General features: G+C 44.8%; 1 protein-coding gene and 1 long non-coding RNA gene across 8 annotated transcripts; both read right to left on the bottom strand.

Annotated features, from left to right (window-relative positions):
• Positions 1 to 10649: 10649 nt before the first annotated feature.
• LOC101783738 (proteinaceous RNase P 2-like) lies at positions 10650 to 11791 on the bottom strand. The gene is made up of 4 exons (XM_004980107.1): positions 11598 to 11791; positions 11237 to 11357; positions 10953 to 11021; positions 10650 to 10883 (listed from the first exon to the last, which is right to left on the bottom strand). Exons 1-4 carry the CDS (start codon positions 11789 to 11791, stop codon positions 10650 to 10652), a joined length of 618 nt encoding a protein of 205 aa, XP_004980164.1.
• Positions 11792 to 18721: 6930 nt separating this feature from the next.
• Positions 18722 to 21756, bottom strand: LOC101778613. 7 transcript variants are annotated; one of them, XR_002678879.1, is made up of 4 exons: positions 21344 to 21756; positions 19793 to 21101; positions 19530 to 19705; positions 18722 to 19094 (listed from the first exon to the last, which is right to left on the bottom strand). It is a non-coding gene; the product is annotated as an uncharacterized LOC101778613 (long non-coding RNA). The 7 variants fall into 7 exon arrangements; XR_002678880.1 differs by having other exon boundaries at positions 19793 to 21029; positions 21344 to 21755; XR_002678881.1 differs by having other exon boundaries at positions 19793 to 20882; positions 20994 to 21755.
• Between the last annotated feature and the right edge of the window lie 203 nt (positions 21757 to 21959).

Genomic DNA, 21959 nt, shown 5'->3' on the forward strand with positions numbered 1-21959 from the left:
CCGTGGAGCAGGAGACCACGCCGTCACCAGCACCATCGCCAGCACCGGCGCCCGCTCCTGCACCAGCCCCGACGCCCGTACCAGTCGTCGACTTGACGGATGATGAGCCCGAAGCAGATCCCGAGCCCGAGACATGGATCAAATGGGTGAAGGAAGATTATGGCCAAGGAGTGCACATGGCCGACATACTCAGGTGGACTTGTCACCGCTTGGGGTACGGCATGAGGCCACTCTACAAGTGCTCCCGGTTCACCCACCCTCGCTATCCCACTTTTTGGGAGGTGAAGGTTGTCCTTCGTGAGGAGCACGAAGGAGGATGGGAGGTGAAGGCTATTCACCATGATGTGACCATAAGGAGGACCATGGAATCCGCCATTGCCGAGGCCGCCAGGAGGGCACTTGAGGTCGTCTCCCACAAGGAACGGCCGCGACTGCAGCACACTTACCATCGGTTCATTCCATACCGAGCTAGTGGGGAAGCAAGAACCTTCATCGCTACTAATGATGGGGTTGACATGGCTACAGACTTCCTCCGCAAGTACACGTCGGCAGCTCTCACCGCACTGAATGAAGCAAACAACCACATCCAGGAGCTTCAGCAGGAGGTTCAGGAACTCCGGTGGGAGAGGGATGCGAATATGGCTGCCGTGACGGGAGCACCGCCGCCACAGGAGTTTGCTGTTCATCCCGCTTCGTCGCCGTCGCCTAAGCGTCCCCGCTACGACTCGCCCGGCGCCGCCGCAGAAGACCTCTAGGAAATTAGGAGTGTTTTAGTTTAAATTCTTGCAATCGTTAGACGTCGTTTGAGTGTGTTAGTTAAAGTGTGCTTAGATGATTGGTTTTGTGCTACATGTTTGAGTTGGATTTTGTAATGAGTGTGGTATGTGGGGCAATTGCCACACGATACTGGTCTTAATAAATAAAGTGCTTAGTTGGGTTTTATTTCTGTTCTAAATCAGTATTTAATCTTCCTTAATCATGATCTACCCTCTGTCTAAATCTATCTATCATGCAAGCTAAGCGACAATCGATTCTGTTCTCGACATTAACTGACACGCCAGTACTGTTTTAATTATATCTCGAGCTACAGAAGTCCAAATGACATGAAATCAGTGGGGTTAGTTTCAGAATTTCGTGGAGTAGTTTCTGTAAATTTTTCAGAATTTTTGGAGTATCCGTCTGGGAGATGTATGCGAATTAGTAAAGCAATCAGAATCTGAAACTGTCGACCGACACTGTCAGCTTGTTAATTTTGTAACTCGAGATCCAGAAGTCCGATTGATATTATTCCAGTTGGGTTGGTTCACAAATTTAATAAGTTACGACTTGGTAATTTTTTCAGAATTTATGGACACTTCTTCTGACGACCACACCTAATTAAAAAGAGCTAACAGAATCTGTTTTCTTTTACATCTTGTCGCTTTTTCTTTCTTAGTTATTCTTTCACACATCTATCTAAATCTATTGTCTCTAACGCTCAGATGGTAAACACCAGGTCCGGATCAGGAGTTGACCGTCCCGCAGTGCCTCGCCTCAGGGACAACAGCAGCAACCCCAACACCGCTCCGCAGCAGAACCAGCAAGCACCTGCAGGGATGGAGCAGTTTCTAGCAGCTCAGACTCAGCTTCTCGCCGGACTGACCAACACCGTGGCAGCTTTACAAGCTCAGCTGAATAACAACAACAACAACAACCAGCAGCAGCAGCCGCCGCCAAGGGACAGGCACAGGGAGTTCATGAGCCACAAGCCCCCGTCGTTTTCACATTCTCCGGATCCGTTAGATGTTGATGATTGGCTGAAAACAGTGGAGAAGATGCTGAATATCGCCCAGTGTACTGACAGGGAGAAGGTCCTGTATGCTTCAGGACGCCTGGAAGGGCCAGCTGCTGATTGGTGGGATGCTTACACCGCCGCACATGCCAATGCTAATGGCATTACCTGGGATGAATTCCGGACTAGCTTCAGAAGTCATCATATTCCTTCTGGGTTAATGAAGCTTAAAAAGAAGGAGTTCCTTGCTCTCAAGCAGGGGAACATGACAGTGGCAGAGTACAGGGACAAGTTTGTCCAGTTGTCCCGATATGCTCCCGAGGATGTTGCTGATGATGAGCAGAAGCAGGAGCTGTTCTTGGATGGGTTGATTGGACCACTCCAATATCAGCTTATGTCGCACACCTTCCCTAGTTTCCAGAAGATGCTAGACAAGGCAATTGGCCTGGAACACAAGAGGAATGAGCTCGGGGAGATGAAGAGGAAATTCAATTCCCAGTCGTCTTCAGGAAGCAACACCCGTCCTTGCTTTGCTCCACAGCAAGGGACGCCGTTCCGCGCAGGGGGCCCGAGTGGGAATTTTGGGCAGCAGTCATTCCCGCGCCCTGCTCAGCAGTCATTCTAGCACCCTAGCCCTCAGTTCCAGCGTCCAGGGATGCAGACCATGCAGACTCCGCGCCCAAGCTTTCCGCAAAATCGCCAGATGACCCCTACTGGCACTCCGGCAAGGCCCAATGCTCCAGTGGGTCCTACCTGCTTCAAGTGTGGCGAGGTTGGTCACTATGCCAGCTCTTGTCCTAAGAGAGGTGGGCCAGCTACCCCCGTACAAAACAGTAGTGCTCCTCGGCAGCATCAGATGCAGCAACCGAGGAATGGGAACCAGACCCCACAAGGCAATCAGGGGCAGCAAAGCTTTGTTCGTGGCAAAGTGAACCACATGGAAGCCGAGACTGCTAAGGAGGCTCCAAATGTAGTGCTTGGTATGTTCTTTGTCAACTCTGCCCCCGTATCAGTTTTATTTGACTCTGGAGCATCGCATTCTTTTGTCACTAGTCATTATGTAGCAAAGCATAATTTACCCATGCATACCATGAGGCGTCATATGCTAGTGAGTTCACCTGGGGGGTCAATGAAGGCTCAATACATCTGTCCACAAGTTAAACTGAGAATAATGGGTATAGAGTTTCCGGCTGATCTTATCGTCCTTGAGTCCGGTGGAATCGATGTAATTCTGGGAATGAGATGGTTAGCCGCTTTTGATGCAACGATTCAGTGTGCCAAGAGGACAGTTCTGCTCATAGGTCCTGATGGAGAGAAAGTGGAGTTTGTAGCTACTATACCTTCAGCGGCAGATTGTGCAGTTAATCAATTGGCTGGAAAGTCCTTGGAAGATATCAAAGTGGTGTGTGACTACCCGGATGTGTTCCCCGACGATTTACCAGGTATGCCACCTGACCGCGACATTGAATTTGCTATTGATCTTTTACCTGGTACTGCACCTATCTCCAAACGTCCTTATAGAATGTCGGTTGAACAATTAAAAGAATTGAAACAACAACTAGAGGAATTATCAGCAAAACAGTTTATTCGGCCTAGTTCATCACCATGGGGAGCACCGGTTATCTTTGTGCCAAAGAAGGACGGTACTCAGAGGATGTGTGTGGATTATAGAGCACTAAACGAGGTGACCGTCAAGAACAAGTACCCATTGCCTCGCATTGAGGATTTGTTCGATCAGATGAGAGGAGCCAAGGTATTCTCCAAGATTGATTTGCGATCGGGATATCATCAGATGAAGATCAGGCCGTCTGACATACCCAAGACCGCTTTTACTTCCAGATATGGTCTCTTCGAGTACACGGTAATGTCGTTCGGGCTGACAAATGCTCCAGCTTACTTCATGTATCTGATGAATAAGGTATTTATGGAGTACCTGGATAAGTTCGTTGTGGTGTTCATTGATGACATCATGATTTACTCCAAGAGTGAGGAAGAACATGAGGAACACTTGAGGTTAGTGCTTCAGAAATTGAGGGAACATCAGTTGTATGCGAAATTCAGCAAGTGTGAGTTCTGGATAAAGGAAGTCTCTTTCCTTGGTCATATCATCTCCGATGGTGGAATTTCAGTGGATCCAGGCAAGGTTAGGGATGTCTTGAAGTGGAATCCGCCGCAGACAGTAACTGAGATCAGGAGTTTTCTCGGACTTGCAGGCTATTACCGCAGATTCATTGAGGGATTCTCCAAGATAGTGAAGCCCCTCACTACGCTACTAGAGAAAGGAAGGGAATTCAAATGGACAGAGGCATGTCAGGAAAGTTTTGAAGAACTGAAGAAGAGGTTGACCACAGCTCCAGTATTGGTAATGCCAGATCTACATAAGGGGTTCGACATATATTGTGATGCATCTCGACAGGGTTTAGGCTGTGTTCTGATGCAGGAAGGTCATGTGATCGCCTATGCTTCCAGGCAATTGAGGAAACATGAGCAGAATTATCCGACTCATGATCTGGAGTTAGCCGCCGTGGTTCATGCCTTGAAGATTTGGAGACACTACATTCTGGGGACTAAGTGTCAGATCTATACTGATCACAAGAGTCTCAAGTACATCTTCACTCAGAAGGACCTTAATCTGAGACAGCGACGATGGTTAGAGCTCATCAATGATTATGATCTGGAGATTCACTATCATCCTGGTAAGGCTAACCTGGTTGCAGACGCTTTAAGTCGGAAGGGTCATGTTAACTTAGCCTTAGCATTCCAGCTACCTGATGAGTTGATGAAAGAATTTGAGAGGCTCAACTTGAGCGTCGTTGCACATACTGAGGGAGCAATGATGGAAGTGGAGTCGACTCTAGAGCAAGAGATACGGGCAGGACAGCTTGAGGATGCCAAGGTCAAGGAAATCAAGGAGATGGTAAAGGAAGGAAGAGCCACTGACTTCACGGAAGACTCTCAGGGAACCTTATGGGTCAAAGGAAGGATTTGGGTACCCGATGTGGGAAATCTCCGAGAGGCGATCTTGAAAGAAGCTCACGATTCTGCTTATTCCATCCACCCCGGCAGTACCAAGATGTATCAAGATCTTAAGCAGAAGTATTGGTGGCCCGGAATGAAGAAAGATGTAGCTGCACATGTAGCCATTTGCGACGTATGTCAAAAGGTTAAGGCTGAACATCAGAGGCCAGCTGGGTTACTTCAGCCATTGAAGGTGCCGGAATGGAAGTGGGAAGAAATTGTGATGGATTTCATTGTGGGTTTGCCTCGCACCCGAGATGGGTATGACTCTATATGGGTCATCGTGGATCGATTGACCAAAGTAGCTCACTTCATACCGGTAAGGACTACTTACACTGGATCCAAGCTAGCAGAGTTGTATATGGCAAGGATTGTGTGTTTACATGGTGTGCCTAAGAAGATTGTGTCTGACCGAGGTACTCAGTTCACGTCTCGCTTCTGGCAGAAATTGCATGAATCTCTAGGCACAAGGTTGAATTTCAGTTCTGCTTATCACCCTCAGACAGATGGGCAGACCGAGAGAACAAATCAAATATTGGAGGATATGTTAAGAGCATGTGCACTGAAGCATGGAGGTAGTTGGGACAAGAGTCTACCTTATGCAGAGTTCTCTTATAATAACAGTTATCAAGCCAGTCTCAAAATGTCACCATTTGAGGCTTTGTATGGCAGAAAGTGCCGAACACCCCTTTATTGGAGTGAAACAGGAGAGAGTCAGCTATTCGGGCCAGAAATTATACAAGAGGCAGAAAGACAGGTCCAGATCATCCGGGAAAACTTGAGGACTGCTCAGTCTCGACAGAAGAGTTATGCTGACACTAGGAGAAGAGAATTGACCTTTGAAGTAGGTGATTATGTGTATCTCAAGGTATCGCCCATCAGGGGTATGCGCAGATTTAAGGTCAAAGGGAAGTTGTCACCTCGATTCATCGGCCCATTCAAGATTCTTGAGCGAGTGGGACAAGTAGCCTATCGACTGGAGTTGCCTAACCAGTTGTCGGATGTACACGATGTGTTCCATATCTCACAGCTTAAGAAGTGCCTCAGAGTTCCCGAGGAACAGTTGCCAATGGAGGAATTGAATGTTCAGGATGATCTCACTTACACGGAATACCCCATTAAGATTTTGGATACTTTGGGAAGGGTTACAAGGAATCGGACGATCAAAATGTGTAAGGTTCAGTGGAGTCACCATACAGAGGACGAGGCAACTTGGGAAAGAGAGGACGAGTTGCAGAAGGAATTTCCCCATCTCTTTGCAGGATCTTCCGAATCTCGAGGACGAGATTCTTCTTAAGGGGGGTAGGATTTGTAACACCCAAAATTTCAATAATTCAAATTAATTAAAATTTGCTCAAATTAAGGTGTCATTTAAATTCTAGGCATTTAATTTCATTTTCCTTAATTCAATTAATTCATCATAGGAATTATTTGTGCATTCATGCTGGTGCATTTATTTTGATTGCTTGAGTTTGAATCAAAGTTTGAATTTTGAATTTCCAAATTTGAATTCAAATTTCCAAAACCATTTTCTATTTCCCTTTCTCTTTCTTTTTCTTCTTCTTCACCTGGGCCGCATCCTCCTTCTCCCTCCCTTTCTTCTTCCGCTTGCGGCCCAGCATCACCCGCGCCCCTTCCTCTTTCGGCCCGGCCGCATCACCTCCACCGGCCTGCTCCATTGCCCGCCGGCCCCCTCCTCCTTTTCTCCTTGCGGCCCAGCTCGCCCGCCCGCGCTCCTCCCCGCGGCCCAGCACCCCGCCTCCTCTTTTCTTCCGCTCGGCCTGCTCCGCTCGCCGCTCGCCCTTTTTTCCTCCGCGGCCCATGAGCGCGTGCGCCGGCCCATGATGCCGCCCGGCCTGCCTAACGCCCGCTACCGCCGACAGGTGGGGCCGCCATCATCTCCCACCTCCGACCGAACTCCTCCCGCAACCGCCGCGCGCCGTCTCCGCCGCGGACTCCCTCCGCTCCGCCTCCTTCGGAGGGGTTTAAACCCCGGGGCCTCTATCTCCAAGCCCCTATAAAAGCCGCCGCCTCCTCCCGGTCTCCTCCGCCCAAAACCAGCGCCGCAGCTCCCCGAAACCCTAGCCGCCCGAGCTCCTAGCGCCGCCGCCTCTTCCCCGCCGTCGTTCGCTGCCTCCGGTGAGCACCCGTCGACGAGGACACCCAAAACGGGATCGCCGTGTTCCCCTCTTTCTTCTGGTGTAACCCGCGCATCAAACGGTGCCCCGGAGCGCCGTTTCGGTCGACCCCGGCGACCCGCCGCCGCTCGCCGTCGCGCGCCGCCGCCCGCCGTCGCCGGTTTTCCTTTTTCCGCCGCCGCCCGCGAGTCGTCATCGACCGCAGCCGTCGGATCAAGATCCGACGGTCAATCGCGAGTCAAATCAGACCGCGTACCGGTCAACTGCGTCGCGCCGCGCCGCTTTTGCACTTAAGCCCCCGTCTTCTCCGCAAATCAACCCGCGGTCCAGATCGCGTTGAAAATAATTACAGATCTGCCCTCACATTTTTCGGTTTAACCCTTGAGCTTTCCAGAAATCAACCCGCCGTCCGGGTTTGTTGTTTTTACGCGTCAGACCCTCGGTTTATACGCATAATTACATATAAGCCCTCGGTTTTCGCGGATAGGCCCTGAAAGTTTTGTTTTTCTCACAGAAAAGTCCCTGGATCTTGTTTTAATCATATCTTTTGCATCTTAACTCCGTTTTTCACGTTCTTTATATCCACGTGTTCGTTTTAAAGTGTAGATCATCTTTTCAAGATTGTTTTCTCTGTTTGACTATGTTTGGTGTACTGTTTTCTTACTTTTTGCCCATGTTTGCTTGTATGTGCTCGTGTGACGCGTGTAGACGCCCCGCAGTTCGAGGGAGTTGCCGATCAAGCCTTCGAGGAGTACGAACAGCAGGAGCAAGGCCAAGAAGGCAAGTCGTGTCCTTGATCACTACGTTTTTATCCTATACACCTTTACTTTCTCATACTCAACATTTATGCTATGCACATGTTAAGATTAAATTGATGGGTCCCAATTAAGGTTCGCCTAGATTGATTTACCTTTGCCTTGACCAACCGGTTTACTTTATGTTGGGTAGCTCATGCTTAGTGCTTACTGGGTATATGGTGGTTTAACTAAACACAAAGCTTAATCTTGCTTTACTTCTGTTATACCTTTCATTAAGACAAGATCATTATTTGTTAATCGGAACATGGAGAACCACCCAGGAAAACAGTGCTACCACAAGACTAAATGGCTCTGGTCTTGGCTGATTAATTAGAAACCTTAGTCTGGGGTGACCTTACTCGTGATGAGGCAAGAGGGGGGACTGAGTCGTTGCATTTTACCTGGGATGGGTGGTGCACGCCAGACACCGAAACCTTAGCGGGTTACCACTGACTAATGAATCTTTGTAAAGGCCTCGTAGCGTCCCTATGCAATCACACCTCGGAAGTGTGGTATGGTGCCTTGCAAACACCGCATGGTTGGGTCCAAAGTTCTTATGAACTTTTACGCGACTTGTGGGTAAAGATGTGCCACCTCTGCAGAGTGTTAAACTGATCGATCAGCCGTGCTCACGGTTAAGAGCGGCCTGGACCCTCACATGATAATATCATCGGAAGATGGATTTAACTTGTTATCATTTCATGCATATGTTGTTGCTTTATTTATGTTCATGTTTAATTTCGGGTGGTATGAACTTATACTTAGTTAATTGCTAATAAAATTTGAACAACTTAATTAAAAGCGAATGCTATTTATGCCTTAGCCATACCTTGAATTAGCCTTACACTACACTTTTCCCCACGACTTGTTGAGTACCAACCATAAGTGTACTCACCCTTGCAAAACCGCTGTTCAGACCAAGTTAATTGGGAAGAGGAGTACTTCCACGACTTCGAGGAGTTCTAGGCGTACGTTTCTTCAGTCAGCTGCCTGTGGAGTCGTCGTCATCTTTGGAGTTCCGCTGCGTAATAATTAGACTTTGTGGTTTATGTGAGACATTCGGTCATGTAATAATGGTTAATACTCTCTTTATTCGATTTAGCACTATCTTTGCTATTCACTATTGTCGTACATGTGTGTAACTTGATCCTGGCGCACATGTATTTAATGCACTCGATTTTGTCCTTAAAATCGGGTGTGACATCGCCGGAGATAGAGGTTGATGCAGCCCAGCTTGCTAGAAGGAACTCGTCGAGAAGCTACATTACTCCTACTCCTAATGCAATGGCGTGAAGCCGAAAAGGTAAATAGAAGATAAATGTGTTGTATATTGATCATGTGATGATAATTATAATGGCCAGGACCCTTAATATTTATAGGGCGGATGGCCTTTGACGTTACATAAGTGGCATTTTAATCACGTGCAAGGCAAGTCACGTACACAATATTTTCTAATCAAAACTCTATCTCTAACTAACCCAACTCTATCTCTAATCAAGCTTATCCCTAACCAACCCTATCTCCAAAATATTTTATTCTATAAAACAACCTCCCGTACGTGCATGGCAGACTGTTGGAACTCTTGTCGTGTACATGTGTGCGTTGACTTCTTTAATCTTCTATTTTCTTGCTTTCTCTTTTTTCATGCACATGTTCCTGATCTCTACAGCCAGCTCGCAAATATCCTTAGTTAGGAGAGTTCGTCATTTTTTGCATCATCGGCCGATTCCTTCCTTTCACAGCATATTTCCAAATTTTGGTATTAACAATTACGTAAGAAGAATGTAGAGTACACGTTCTCAGCTCATGAGAGAATCTGCTGTAACTGAGAATTTACGCATTTTAAAACTTAGTTTCAAATTGCTTTTGATTTTGTGTTCTTAATTAAAGGTTTACCAATTTCTTCAATCATTGTGTCTTATCATGCTATTCAATTCACCTTTGAAGTTGACTATAGGCATGTTTGAACTGTGATTGCTTCATCTAATCCTTATGACCATTCTTTTAGGATTCGGAATTCTCCTCATGGATTTCACATTTACTTTCTTGTCGATGATTAAAAAAAACTCATGTGACAAGTAAAACACATGAAAATTGCTGAGAGGCAGTTGTCTGAACCAACTGTTCCAAAATAGATGCATAACCACACCTATTATTCAACCGGTGTCCTAGTGACATGAATTACGCCGCCGAGAAGAAGATGGACCGGAAGGCACGCAAGATGCAGCGCCTGGTGGCCGCCACGGCGCACTTGTTCCACGAGATCGACGTGCTCGCGGAGCTCGAGCAGGCCCTGCGCCGCGACAGCCGCGGCGGGCATCGCGCGGTGAACGGCGGAGGGGAAACCGCGCGCCGCGTGGCGCGGCAAAGGCAGGAGGTTGAGCGCCTCCCGGGGGGGCTCCCTCTGGAACCGTAGCTTCGACTACGCCGTCCGGCTGCTCACCAGGTCGCTCTTCACCATCGTGACGAGGATCACAGAGGTGTTCGACCTGGAGCCAACGAACATCTCAATCTCCTCCTCCATGGATGACGACTTCAACTCCAAGGCCGGCGAGCCAACGAACATCTCAATCATCCAGAATAAAGTCCACCTTTTCATTAACTGGAGAGACAAAAGGTAAAGGTACAGCCAATTTGAGGTTATCTGGTATTCTGGTGTTACACTAGATGATCATGGATGCAACCAGATACATGGCGCAGCAAAATTGTCTAAAATCGCACCCAATTTGTGGAGAATGCAAGTGTGCAAGCCAGTGATTAACAATTATCGGCATCCTGCAGATCCGGGATGGCACTATTGCTGCATCCCTATTCTTGAACTGCCTCAGCTGAATCAACAACAAAGTTGGCTGCAGAAACACAGTTCACCAAGATTGCTCACAAGATGACAAACTCCCAGGTAGATGCTGGCTCCTCGATATGTGATCAATCTCTATCCTTTCTTTTACCAGTTATCAACTCATCCTTATTTTCGGCCAGCCTCTGCTGTATCACGTTAGATGCCTCAGTTGGAGGAATTTCGTGGACAACTCCATTAGTTGCAGGAACTTCACCATCTTCTTTGCAGGAACCTCCCCTGCCAATACAAAGCCAAATCCTACCTCTCTCATTCCCAGACTTCTCTTCCATTGGGATGTGCCAACATCCCATTTCCGACTCCTGCAATGAAGATTAAATGAGCAACAGCAGATACTAAGCTCTAGAAAATGCTGAAAATAGAACACTTACTTGAATCTCTGAAGAATAAGGGGGTGGCATCACAAGCACCGCTTTTCCTTTATTAAAGGTGTACTTTACCTGCACAATTGTAACAAGTTTAGCAAATTCGCAAATAACAACTATCAGTAAAAGACAAAATCCAATGCATGGAGCAGGTTAAGAGAGAATTAATTACATTCTCTTTAGTTCAAACTATGTAGTAGTATTCTAAGCTTCTAGAACCAGGCTTTCTTTGTAATAACCATGCACAGAGAAATAGCACTATATCATAGGTTAGGTTTTGCAGAGCTCACCTGATGACGTTGCTTCCACTTTGGAAAAAAGGACGACCCTAGAAGCTCGAATATGTGATCTCTCATTTCATCATTAGTCACAAGCAAACAATTTAGTTTGATTGCTGCATATAGCCAATACCTGGATGTTTGCATCTCATATAATTAGAAACATATAGGAGGAAACATAACAACGAAGAAAAATGAATAATCAACAAACTATGTGATTATAGATATTTGCGACCTCTGCAGAATTACAGCGTAAACAGGAAACACCTCCCAGTTTACAAGAAAAGGTGGCCGCAAGGTCTTTCCATTGTCTTTGAGAATTGAGCATAAACAGTAAGTTCAGAGATAATGAAGGCTAGAAACTGAGCATTACCAGTCATCGTTTGACCTACTTGGTGAAGTATACAAAGCCCCATTTGTTCTCCAAGTCTCAATCGAATGTCTATTAGATGAATTTTCCATAAGCTTGGCAATTCGTTTATTATGTAGTATGACAAGTGGCCATTTCCCATGATATCTATCCCGTAGCTCTGCTACAACGGCATCCAGCTGCTCTATATTAAGCATGCAAAGTCGAACAATAATTAGCACGTATTGCTTAATTATCAACATGAACATCTCAAAGCTCCTGAGCACCTGCACGCGTCGCTGAGCAGGACATGCTGCGACGGTGGGCGAGCGCTGCTAACGCCCTGGGGAAGAGCAGTGGGTGCAGAGAGAGGGAGCGAGGGAGAGGGGTTCTTGTATGTTTGCTAGCGTGGCACCGTTTAAACGGTGCTCGCTTGCCAGATTTAGATTTTGAGAGTTCGTGGACCTAAGTACCACACGAGACAAGTTTAAGGGCTACCGGTGTATTTAACTCTTTTTGTTATGTTGATATTGGTTTACACGTGTCATTCACCCCAAATGGTGTTGCAAGGTTGAACCTATTGTGGGAGGCTTTTGGTTTCCCTTGACCAAGTATCATCAGTGATATCACTGCGTTCTGATTTAACGCAGATTATGTATGAAACACTTATCTTTTTAAAACCTTTCTGAATTTAGAAACGAATTTGAAACATTACCCTCATTTCCATCCTGTATATATGTTTTTCTATCTTTTGTCCCTGTAAAATCAAACTAAATTTGAATTATTATGTTCAGAACTACAAGCTGATTTACTTGTCCCATTTGCTAATAACAGGGCCTTGTGATTTCTAATGAACATTGCAGAGCATGTTATAAAGCGTATGCATGAACACCAAGGGGATGAAACCATTGATATATTTCTCATAACCTTTTGAACTTATCATTTAGCATATTTGTGTTCTAGTGTGACGTTTCAGCCACGAGACATGAGAAATATTAGCTCATGGATTTTGGTTATTCATCATGGGTTCACAGATTTGTTTTTCTTTAAAAGAATTGGGAAGTAGCTTTCTTTCTGGGTATATGTGGGGAAATGCATATGCAATCTTTTATTTATTGAGGTGACTGTAAAATTCTTGTCTGACTTAATATGCGATTTCAATCTACATGCTATACTTAGGGAAATTTGTGAATCTCCTAATGTTTGCTGCATGGCATGAATGCATATTTTACTGGTCCATAATGTGAAGTTCTGTATATAAACTTCTCGTGTTGACCCTTTAGAACATGCTAACTGGAGAGTTTTCTAGAGTAGTTAAACAAGAGATTTAGTTAAATTTGCACACATAGGTGGGGCCTGGCATACCCTAAGAATCGGCCTAGCCGGCCAGCCCATTAGTAAAAAAAAAAGGCACCGCAGTCAGCAGTCCCCACATCGGTCTTCCTCGAGTCACGACTCGCGAAACTCCCGTCCTCCGAGTCCAAGACGGCGGACTGCGTCGAGCGCGGGGCGGGCGATTAGTTGCCCGGCTGCCGGCGGGGGATGGCCGGATAGCCGGATCACCGGCTCCTCTAGTCCTCCCTCCAGCCTCCGCGCTTCTTTCACAGCGGAGCTAGCGGCGAGGCGCCCGACCGACACCCTTCTTCCCAAATCCCGGCGGTCCTGCCTCGATTCGGCCTCCTCTGATCATATTAGTCAAGAACTTGATAATCAATTTGATGAAGTTAATATGGAGTTGCTTTCTTGTATGGTTGCCTTCAATCCTGCTAATTCATTTGCTTTATTTGATGCACAAAAGATACGCAGACTTCCTGAATTTTATCCACAAGACATCACAAGCACGGATTTTCTAAAACTTGAATTCCAGCTCGATAATTATATTGATGATGTGAGATAAGATGATAGTTTCAAAGGCCTACAAGATCTTGTTAACCGAGACTCAGTTAAGCTTGTTGAAACAAAGAGGCATAATATTTATGATTTGGTTTACTTACTTCTCAAATTGGTATTAGTTCTACCTGTGGCGACAGCTAGTGTTGAAAGGGATTTTTGTGCAATGACTTTGATCAAGAGTAAGCTAAGAAATAAGATGGGTGATAGTCTTTTGGATGATTGTCTTGTCACATTCATTGAGAAAGATATTTTCTTTGAAGTGGATGAAGAAGATATAATTAAGACTTTCATATCCATTAGAAATCGTAGGCTGGAGAAGAAGTAATATTGTAATTTTCTGAACCGTAGGTCTGTAAGCTTCTTTTAAACTATCCACATTATAATTTATGGACCTTTTAATTTAACCGTTGAATTCATGATATTATGAGATTTTTTATCTATGTTATTATTGTTTACCGATTTATTACCAAATTATTAGTTTGATCTTACAATATTGTATTTTGGGTGATTGCCTCGGCATACTCTAAGTTTAAATCCTAGCTCCGTCACTGTTTGCACTGGCTTATATGTGTGGAGTCACTTAACCTATGCACTTGAACCTCCACTCCCTTAGGTTTTATGAACCTAATTTGACAGCCTGCTCGTCTTTTATTTTCTACCAATCAGCTAGGAACGAACATGGTGATGTTTGCATCTCTGCCATCAATGGCTTACATGTCATTATGTATCACATTAGCAAGTCTTGTTTTGGTATTGGGTGGGATGACGGGGACTCTAGCTGGAATTGAATCAAAGTGGTAGATCACAGGGTATTCATTGCCATGTATTTCTGCAGTTGCATGGACTTGCATCAAACGGACCTTCCTACTTATGTGATTGTCCTATATGATCTCCTTTGATTTCATTTGCACACTGTAATCACATTAGCTAGAACACTCGCTTTTTGCTTCAAATTTGAAATTCATATCATGATGGACTAGAACGCTGAATTTCTTGATTGCTGAGTTAGTAATCACATTGTGGCGCTGCCACAGAAGCTGGACTCTTCATTGTTGTTGCCTTGTGGGCTGCCGTGTGCAAAGAACAAGAGCGCACGGTATTATAATAGCAGAGCAGAACACAGACAAGCGACAAGGAGCAGAGCAGAGCAGAGCACAGCCAAGCACAAGCAGTAGAGTAGAGCAGAGCAACCGGGAGAGGAGGGGGAAGTCCGGGAGGGGGAAATAGTTATCTGGGCACATATGCAGAGTAGAGCAGAGCCAAGCGCAAGCATTCATGCACTCAAGCATGCAGCAGAGGTGTAGCAAGGCAAGCACAAGCAGCAGAGCAGAGGGAAGGGAAGGCTGGGAGATGAATAGGCGAATAGTTACCTGGACAGAGCAGCGGGAATGGAGATGATGCAGATGCTTCCGGAGACTGGAGATTTGGAGAGGAACAAGGCCACGTTGTGAACGAGGTCTCCTTTCTCTTCTCTATTTCCCGCACAATACTTGTGCATAGTGGCTGCCTCATCATCCAAGACGCCCACTTCAACCTGAGGCGGGTGCCACAGACATCCTGGCTAGGCGACGGCTATCCCCAGCACGCCCCCGGCGCCTTACGAACCATGATCCTAATACTATAAATTGTCACGTACTCACCTTGTAATCTTGTTTCAAGAATGCTCTATATGTTAACCTTCGTTTTTCCTTTTCTGGGTAGGGAAGTGGATATTGCTGTTATTTATGTTATGTTGATATTGGTTTCCACATGTCATTCACACCAAATGTGTTGCAAGGTTGAACCTATCATCGGAGGAATTTTTTTCCCTTAACCTTTATATCACTACGCTCTGGTTACGTATGAAACACTTGTCTTCTTAAAAACCTTAATTTAGAAACGAATTTGAAACATTATCTTCATTTACATCCTGTATATGTGTTTTCTACCTTCTGTCCTATATGATCTGCTTTGATTTCATTTGTGCATAGTTTTTTCAATTCAGACCTCGTGATTTCTGAGGTTCATGTTGTGCTGATAAGCAGCCTACTATTGAGTAGTAACACTTTCATGTGGCATGTTCATGTTAGCTAGCTAGAAACACTGTGCTTTTAGCTTTAAAATTCAAATTCATGACATGATGGACATTGACAATGAATTTCTTGATTGCCGAGCTATGTACACTGTAATCACATTGTGGGGCTGATAAAATAAGCAGCGTTGAGACACATAACAATTGAATCTTAAGCTTCACACAGAATCTGGACTAGTCATCCTCATTTCTGTCATGCTAGAAATGTCTTTCATACATTTCAATCACAGCAATTGAATTCGTACTGGGGAGGATGGCAATGGTGCGTGAAGAGAGATCAATGTGGCAAATCTCACACTGTTCATTACCAGGTATCTCTGATTTCTGGTTATTTTAAATTTACCTTGACATGTGACTTACTGAGGTATTGTATTTCATTTAATGGTAGTTCTGAATTTATAGTAACCTTGGATGGGGTTTGTCACTTTATCCACGCACGGACTTACAAAGGACAGCAAATGAGTACTTTTAGAGGGCTCCTGTCTAACCATGGACTATACTTTATGTACCCTTTTTTGACATGGTAATTTGAGGTTAATGGAAAAGTAGTATATTTTCCCTGTAGTTACCTTGGGTTTACTTTCGCATTTTTTTTATAGAGTTTGCAACCAGTGTTTCATTATCAGATGAACGCAACCAGAGGGTATCACTCGTGGAGAGCCTTGGCGTTGCAGAACAGTCCCGCTCCAACTTGTAGATCGTATATACTCCCTCTATTCTAAAATATAAGTTATTTTGATTTTTTTAGTTATATAGATTCTACTATGCTAACATGATAACCCCATAATCCATCCTGAGGAAAAACCAGGCTAAGAATAAGTGCTTTCATGACATTTAAATGTCCCGGAAAGTCTTGTTTTGTTTATATGCTTAAGCAAAGTAGCTCTGGAGGGCATGAAAGAAAAGCATCGTGTTGATCAGTATTGCTGGATGTTTAACTAATAGATCACGATCCACTAAGGGGGTGTTTGGATCCCAAGCTAAACTTTAGCTCCTATCACATCAAATATTTAGATACTAATTTGGAGTATTAAACATAGACTATTTACAAAATCCATTGCACAGATGGAGGCTAAACGGTGAGATGAATCTATTAAGCCTAATTAGTCCATGATTTGACAATGTGCTGCTACAGTAACTATTTGCTAATGATGGATTAATTAGGCTTAATAGATTCGTCTCGCCGTTTAGCCTCCATCTGTGCAATTAGTTTTATAATTAACTCATATTTAGTCCTCCTAATTATCCTTCAAATATTTGATGTGACACAGATTAAACTTTAGCTGCAGGATCAAACGCCCCTAATAGTATTGTGGTATATTTAACTGAACAAGGCCTTAGGATGGCCTTTAGGACAGCACTGCTTTCTCAGCCTAATTGGCGCCTTACATTTGGCGACCATACACGGCCCGTTAAGGAAATTTATGCCCAAGTTTGCTGAAGCATTGAAGTCACAAATGTTTTTGACTTCTGATGGCCTGTTTTTGACCTCCCATGGCCCAGTAGCGACCCTAGTTTTTATCAGCAATGACCAAATGTTAGCCCGGTTTTGCCCCATCTTAGGGTCTAATCATGGACCAATAAAACATGTTCTAGACTTCATGGCCATCGGATGCGTGTTCGGCCATGTAATCGTGTGCTATAGCTCACGGGAGGCTGAAAATGGCCTGAAGGGGCACAGTGGATGAAAACATCGGGGACGCTCGGAACACAAGAAAATGACCACCAGATACGTGTTTGGCCATTGTAACTGTGCGCTATAGTTGATAGGTCGAAAGCGGCTTGAAGAGGCATAAGTGATGGAAACATGGGGGATGGTCGGAACACTTGAAAATGGCACTGGATAAGTGTGCTTATTCCTTGCAGGATGCTGAAAATGGCTTGGAAGGGTCATCTAGGATGGAAACTAGGTGGACAATAAGTGAAAATGGGCAGCGGACACGTGTTTGGTCATGTAACCGTGTGCTATAGTCCACTAGAGGTCGGAAAACTGCCCTAGGGACTCTAGAGATGAAAACATGAGGAACAGCTGAAAGGTTACGTGTTTGGCCATGACAGCCCTATTAGGAAGCGATAGAAGTGGAAAGATAGCTGGTTTCACATTGGCATCCCATCTCTGAACTTTTGCTTCCCCCTTACTTCCATCCGTAATCCTGGGGCATCGAATTAAAAAGTATACAAATCACTTTCAAATGTAATTGAGGGTAAAGAGGGAAGGTTTCGCGAGACTCTACAATGTTCAAATCGTTCATTCGTTAGGATGCCTCAGCTGCATACATTATTGCACTTCCACTTGACACCTATTTAAACGGTTTGTCTCGCCGCTACAAGGTATCATCAGATATAGAAGAATCAGAGACCGGGGGTAATAGCAAAAAAGAAATATAACTCGTCTGAGGAAGTGGGCGCAGGGGCAGTGGGGTAAGGTAATTGAAGTAACTAGCCTGTTTCTTCCCGAAACTTCCCAAGAAAAATCCCGAATTGGATCCAAAATTGACGGATTAATCAACCAAAATAACCGTGAGCAGCCACAATGTTATAAGTCCCTTCTTCTTGACCAAATTTGTAACCCTTATTAGCAGACTCATTTTCAGTGGTTTCCCTGATCAAACTAGAGGTTACCAAGGAACCGTGTGCTATAGCCCACAGGTGGCCGGAAACAGCCAGGAAGGGCTTCGGGGATGGAAACAACGTGGACGGTCGGAACACATGAGAATGACCACGGGATACATGTTTGGCCCTGTAACAGTGTACTATAGGAAGCTGGAAATGGCCCGGAGGGTCACCAGGGATGAAGATGCAGGGATGGATGGAACGTGTGAAAATGGCCACCAGTGGTTAGTGGCAGGTCTAGAGAGATATCTCATCAAATCGGTGAGTTATATCCGGTTTAAACGAGGATCAAAATGAGTGTATTTTCCACTCATCATATTGTCTTTTCGTAGCTGTACCGCCTTTAGTGTGTTGTATTGTTCCCCAAACACTAAGTCTCCGAGGCCCGATAAAATAAGAAAAGTGATAGCAGCCCAAAAATTGACAAGTTTCTTTCCCCCTTTGGCTTTCCTACTAGGATTCGGAATCCTCTTTTGCATGACAATCTTAATTATCTCCCGTAGTCCAAAACTCACAAAAACATCAAAAATCCATCGAGAATAAATTAAGTAAAAAAACATGCACACACAAATAATAATAATAATCATGTTTTAATAAAATTGCTAAGGCCAGAGACAATACATAAATATATTAGACTGTTCATGACACATATCACGATGGACAGTGTCGGTGTCCTTATTACAAGCAGCGAGAGGAATTAACTATGCTTGTCACCACACACACGCGCGCACAGATGCACGACATACATATAGTTGAGACCAACGATGGATCAACTAGAGGTCGCCCCATATGGTGAACAATTTATTGGAGATAGACATTAACATAACTTGGCCATAGCTTGAAGCATAGCAACATATGCCTATGAATGGCATTCATGCTATCGTTTTAGGCTTGTCCTTCTTCCATCTTAGCAAGCACTCCCATTTCTTCCATCTTAGCAGCAACTGTCAAATTGAGATATGGAAATCCCATTAGCGCATGAGTTAATTTTGCAGTGGAAATAGAGTACAAGATGTCTTCATGATGTAAGTAATATGCCTGAAGTTGTGAGATGGGACGTGAAGTCAACAAATTACATTAAGGGCCCGTTTGTTTCCCTAGAATTGAAACTCATTTCATGAATCATATTCTAGCAATTAGATTCCATAGGAAATGGATTTCGTAGAATTTGATTCAATTGAATTTTCTTGTTTGGATGTACCGAGAAAGTTTTTCTTAGAATTAAATTCCAAATGCTGTTTGGATGTATTATTAGTAACATATGAAGTAGATTTAACACTAATTCATACATGGATATAATAAATCTTCTTGTGTCACAATGCACGCACATTCATACTCTAACCAGGTATCTAAACCTATTCATACAATGCAACAATTACCTGGGTGAAAATATTTCGCCCATTGATTTTATTTCTCGAATACGAGGACAGCCTGCACGCTAGTCACTATGGGAAATTCCATTAAACACACGATCATTGCGGTGTCACCACAACATCCAAGCACCTAAAATGAGCGGCGCATTCAGTCCTGGCTTGTTTCTAGGATGAGCATGGATCTGCACCCACCAATCACAGAATACCTTGTCAGCAGGGTGTGGTGAGAGATCAGGGAGTCCATATTGCCGGAACAGGAGATATCACACCTGCTTGGAAAATAAACAACCGAGATAGGATGTGCTTGTAGTGTCATTCTCTTAGTCAGGCATCTAAAGCACATATGCAAATTTAAAGAAATGTTTTAGCATCAAGAAATGAGGAGGGTAATTCAGAATACAAGTGAAATTATATATTCTAATGGTAAGTACATATTATAAATACAAAAATCATGCATTGCAGTACTAGATTGAGACTAGGAATTAACTATGTGTTGCTGGATAGCAATGGATAATTGACTGCCCTTTAACATGTTGTGTTGCTTGCCTTGCCCAATTGCTTAGGAAGTGATGTTTTCATACCTGTGTACTACAGATATCTGTGTCTAGATCAAGAAATTTATTCATGCCAAACCAAAATTAATTATTTGGTAAATAATGAGTTTGTTGACCTAGCTAAACTGAACAAAAGGGGAATTGGCCCTTTCAGTGGACAGTTAGGCCACTATCGAGAAAACTGAGTACAATCAATCCAAAATAAAAATTACTATCATTATACTAGATAGATGGCAGCACTACTGCAACCATCTGAAGCAAGGTTATACCTTCACATTAGGCCACCAGCTGGCACTGGTCCGGTTACAAAATGCATACCATCTTATTAAACTACGAAATCATTTGCTTCCATACTATTCACTATGTAAAGTAAGCCTGTACCGTATAAGTCTACTTTAGGTGACAAAACTGTGAATCGTTAGTTAGCAAGGAGCCAAAGATATACCTGTAGATGCAGGTAAGATGATATCTTTGATTACAACAAATGTCAAACCTTATGGAGCTAATCATGCATCTGTCAGTTGAACTTGTGGCCGCTGATCCTTCACCCACTTGACAGACTGAGAAGGTAACCTTCCTCTAGTCTCCATCTAAAAGGTTGCAACATTAGCTGCTGATCTAAGAAGCATTCCAAAGAAGTATTCATCAATCAATCACAACAGTGCATGCTGACAATGTCAAAGCTAATGAAAAAAAATTGCAAGACAAAAGAGCACGGTGGACTTGGCCTCAAGGACCTGGCCGTTCAGAACAAAAGCCTTTTGCTCAAACTTCTTCACCAGCTGTACACCCCCGGGGACTCGTCCTGGGCGTGATGGGCGCACGACCTTGTCAGCTTGATAGATCTTCATGGCGAGATCGAAGGAACGCACTGGGAGGACCTTAAGAGCCTGATGCCAGTTTACCACACCCTCACCTGTTCAGCAGTCGCCAATGGGTCCACGACCAATTTCTGGCATGACAGGTGGATATCAGAAGCCTAGGGACATGGCTGATGATGTGCAATATACAGACAGAAAATAACCTGAAGAAAAGGACAATACAAATACAAACGCTCATTCTATCTTAACAGGGACATGAGCCAAAATTGAATGGAGCCATGCATTCAGAAATAAAGTTCAAACAATTACATATTACTACAACGGGCAGAATGAAAATGGAATGTGTTTGAATGACATGTGCAGAGGATATGTACTCAAGAATCCATGACTCATTTGTATAGCTAGGAAGAAATTGGGAGGACAGAGGGGTGAAAAGGATGCATACTCATGTGCAGGCTCCTGGCTTCGGCCACGGCCACCGCCAGCGCTGCGGCACCTACCGTCGTAACCTCCCTGTCGTCACCACGTCGGGTCCCTTTGGCGGACGGAGCAGGAGGAAGTGGGTGCAGGAGGACGCGAGGCTCGCTAAGGCAGGCGTGGAGGTCCCAGATCTGCTCGAGGACTACCTCCATGGAGGCCACACCCGGCCCTTGAGCTCCTCGGCTCGGCACTAGGAAACCCTATCCGCCATGGCGTAGGGAGGATTCCACAGTAGGAAGAGGAAGAGGGGGCAGCGAAGGAGGAGGGGGTCATGGCGCGGGAGGCGGCAGCGCAGCGCTCGGGGACTCGGGGGCGGCGGCACAAGGGAGAGGAGTCGGGGGAGGCGAGTCGGGGGGAGGCCGTCGGGGGCAGGGAAATCGTTTCCGGTTTTTTTTGGCCAGAACGTGCGATAGGCCCCGTTTGTATCCGCTTATAAGCGGCTTATCGGTGGAAATAAGCGAGAATCCCGCCAAACGCTTTGCTTATTTCCACCGATTCTCGCTTATGTGGTAAGCCGCTTCAACGATTTGAACTACGAGAAGCGAAAAGCGAGAAGCAAGAAAATCTTTGCTTAAATTATA

Source organism: Setaria italica, chromosome VIII (assembly GCF_000263155.2).
Source record: "Setaria italica strain Yugu1 chromosome VIII, Setaria_italica_v2.0, whole genome shotgun sequence".
NCBI classification, from domain to species: domain Eukaryota; kingdom Viridiplantae; phylum Streptophyta; class Magnoliopsida; order Poales; family Poaceae; genus Setaria; species Setaria italica.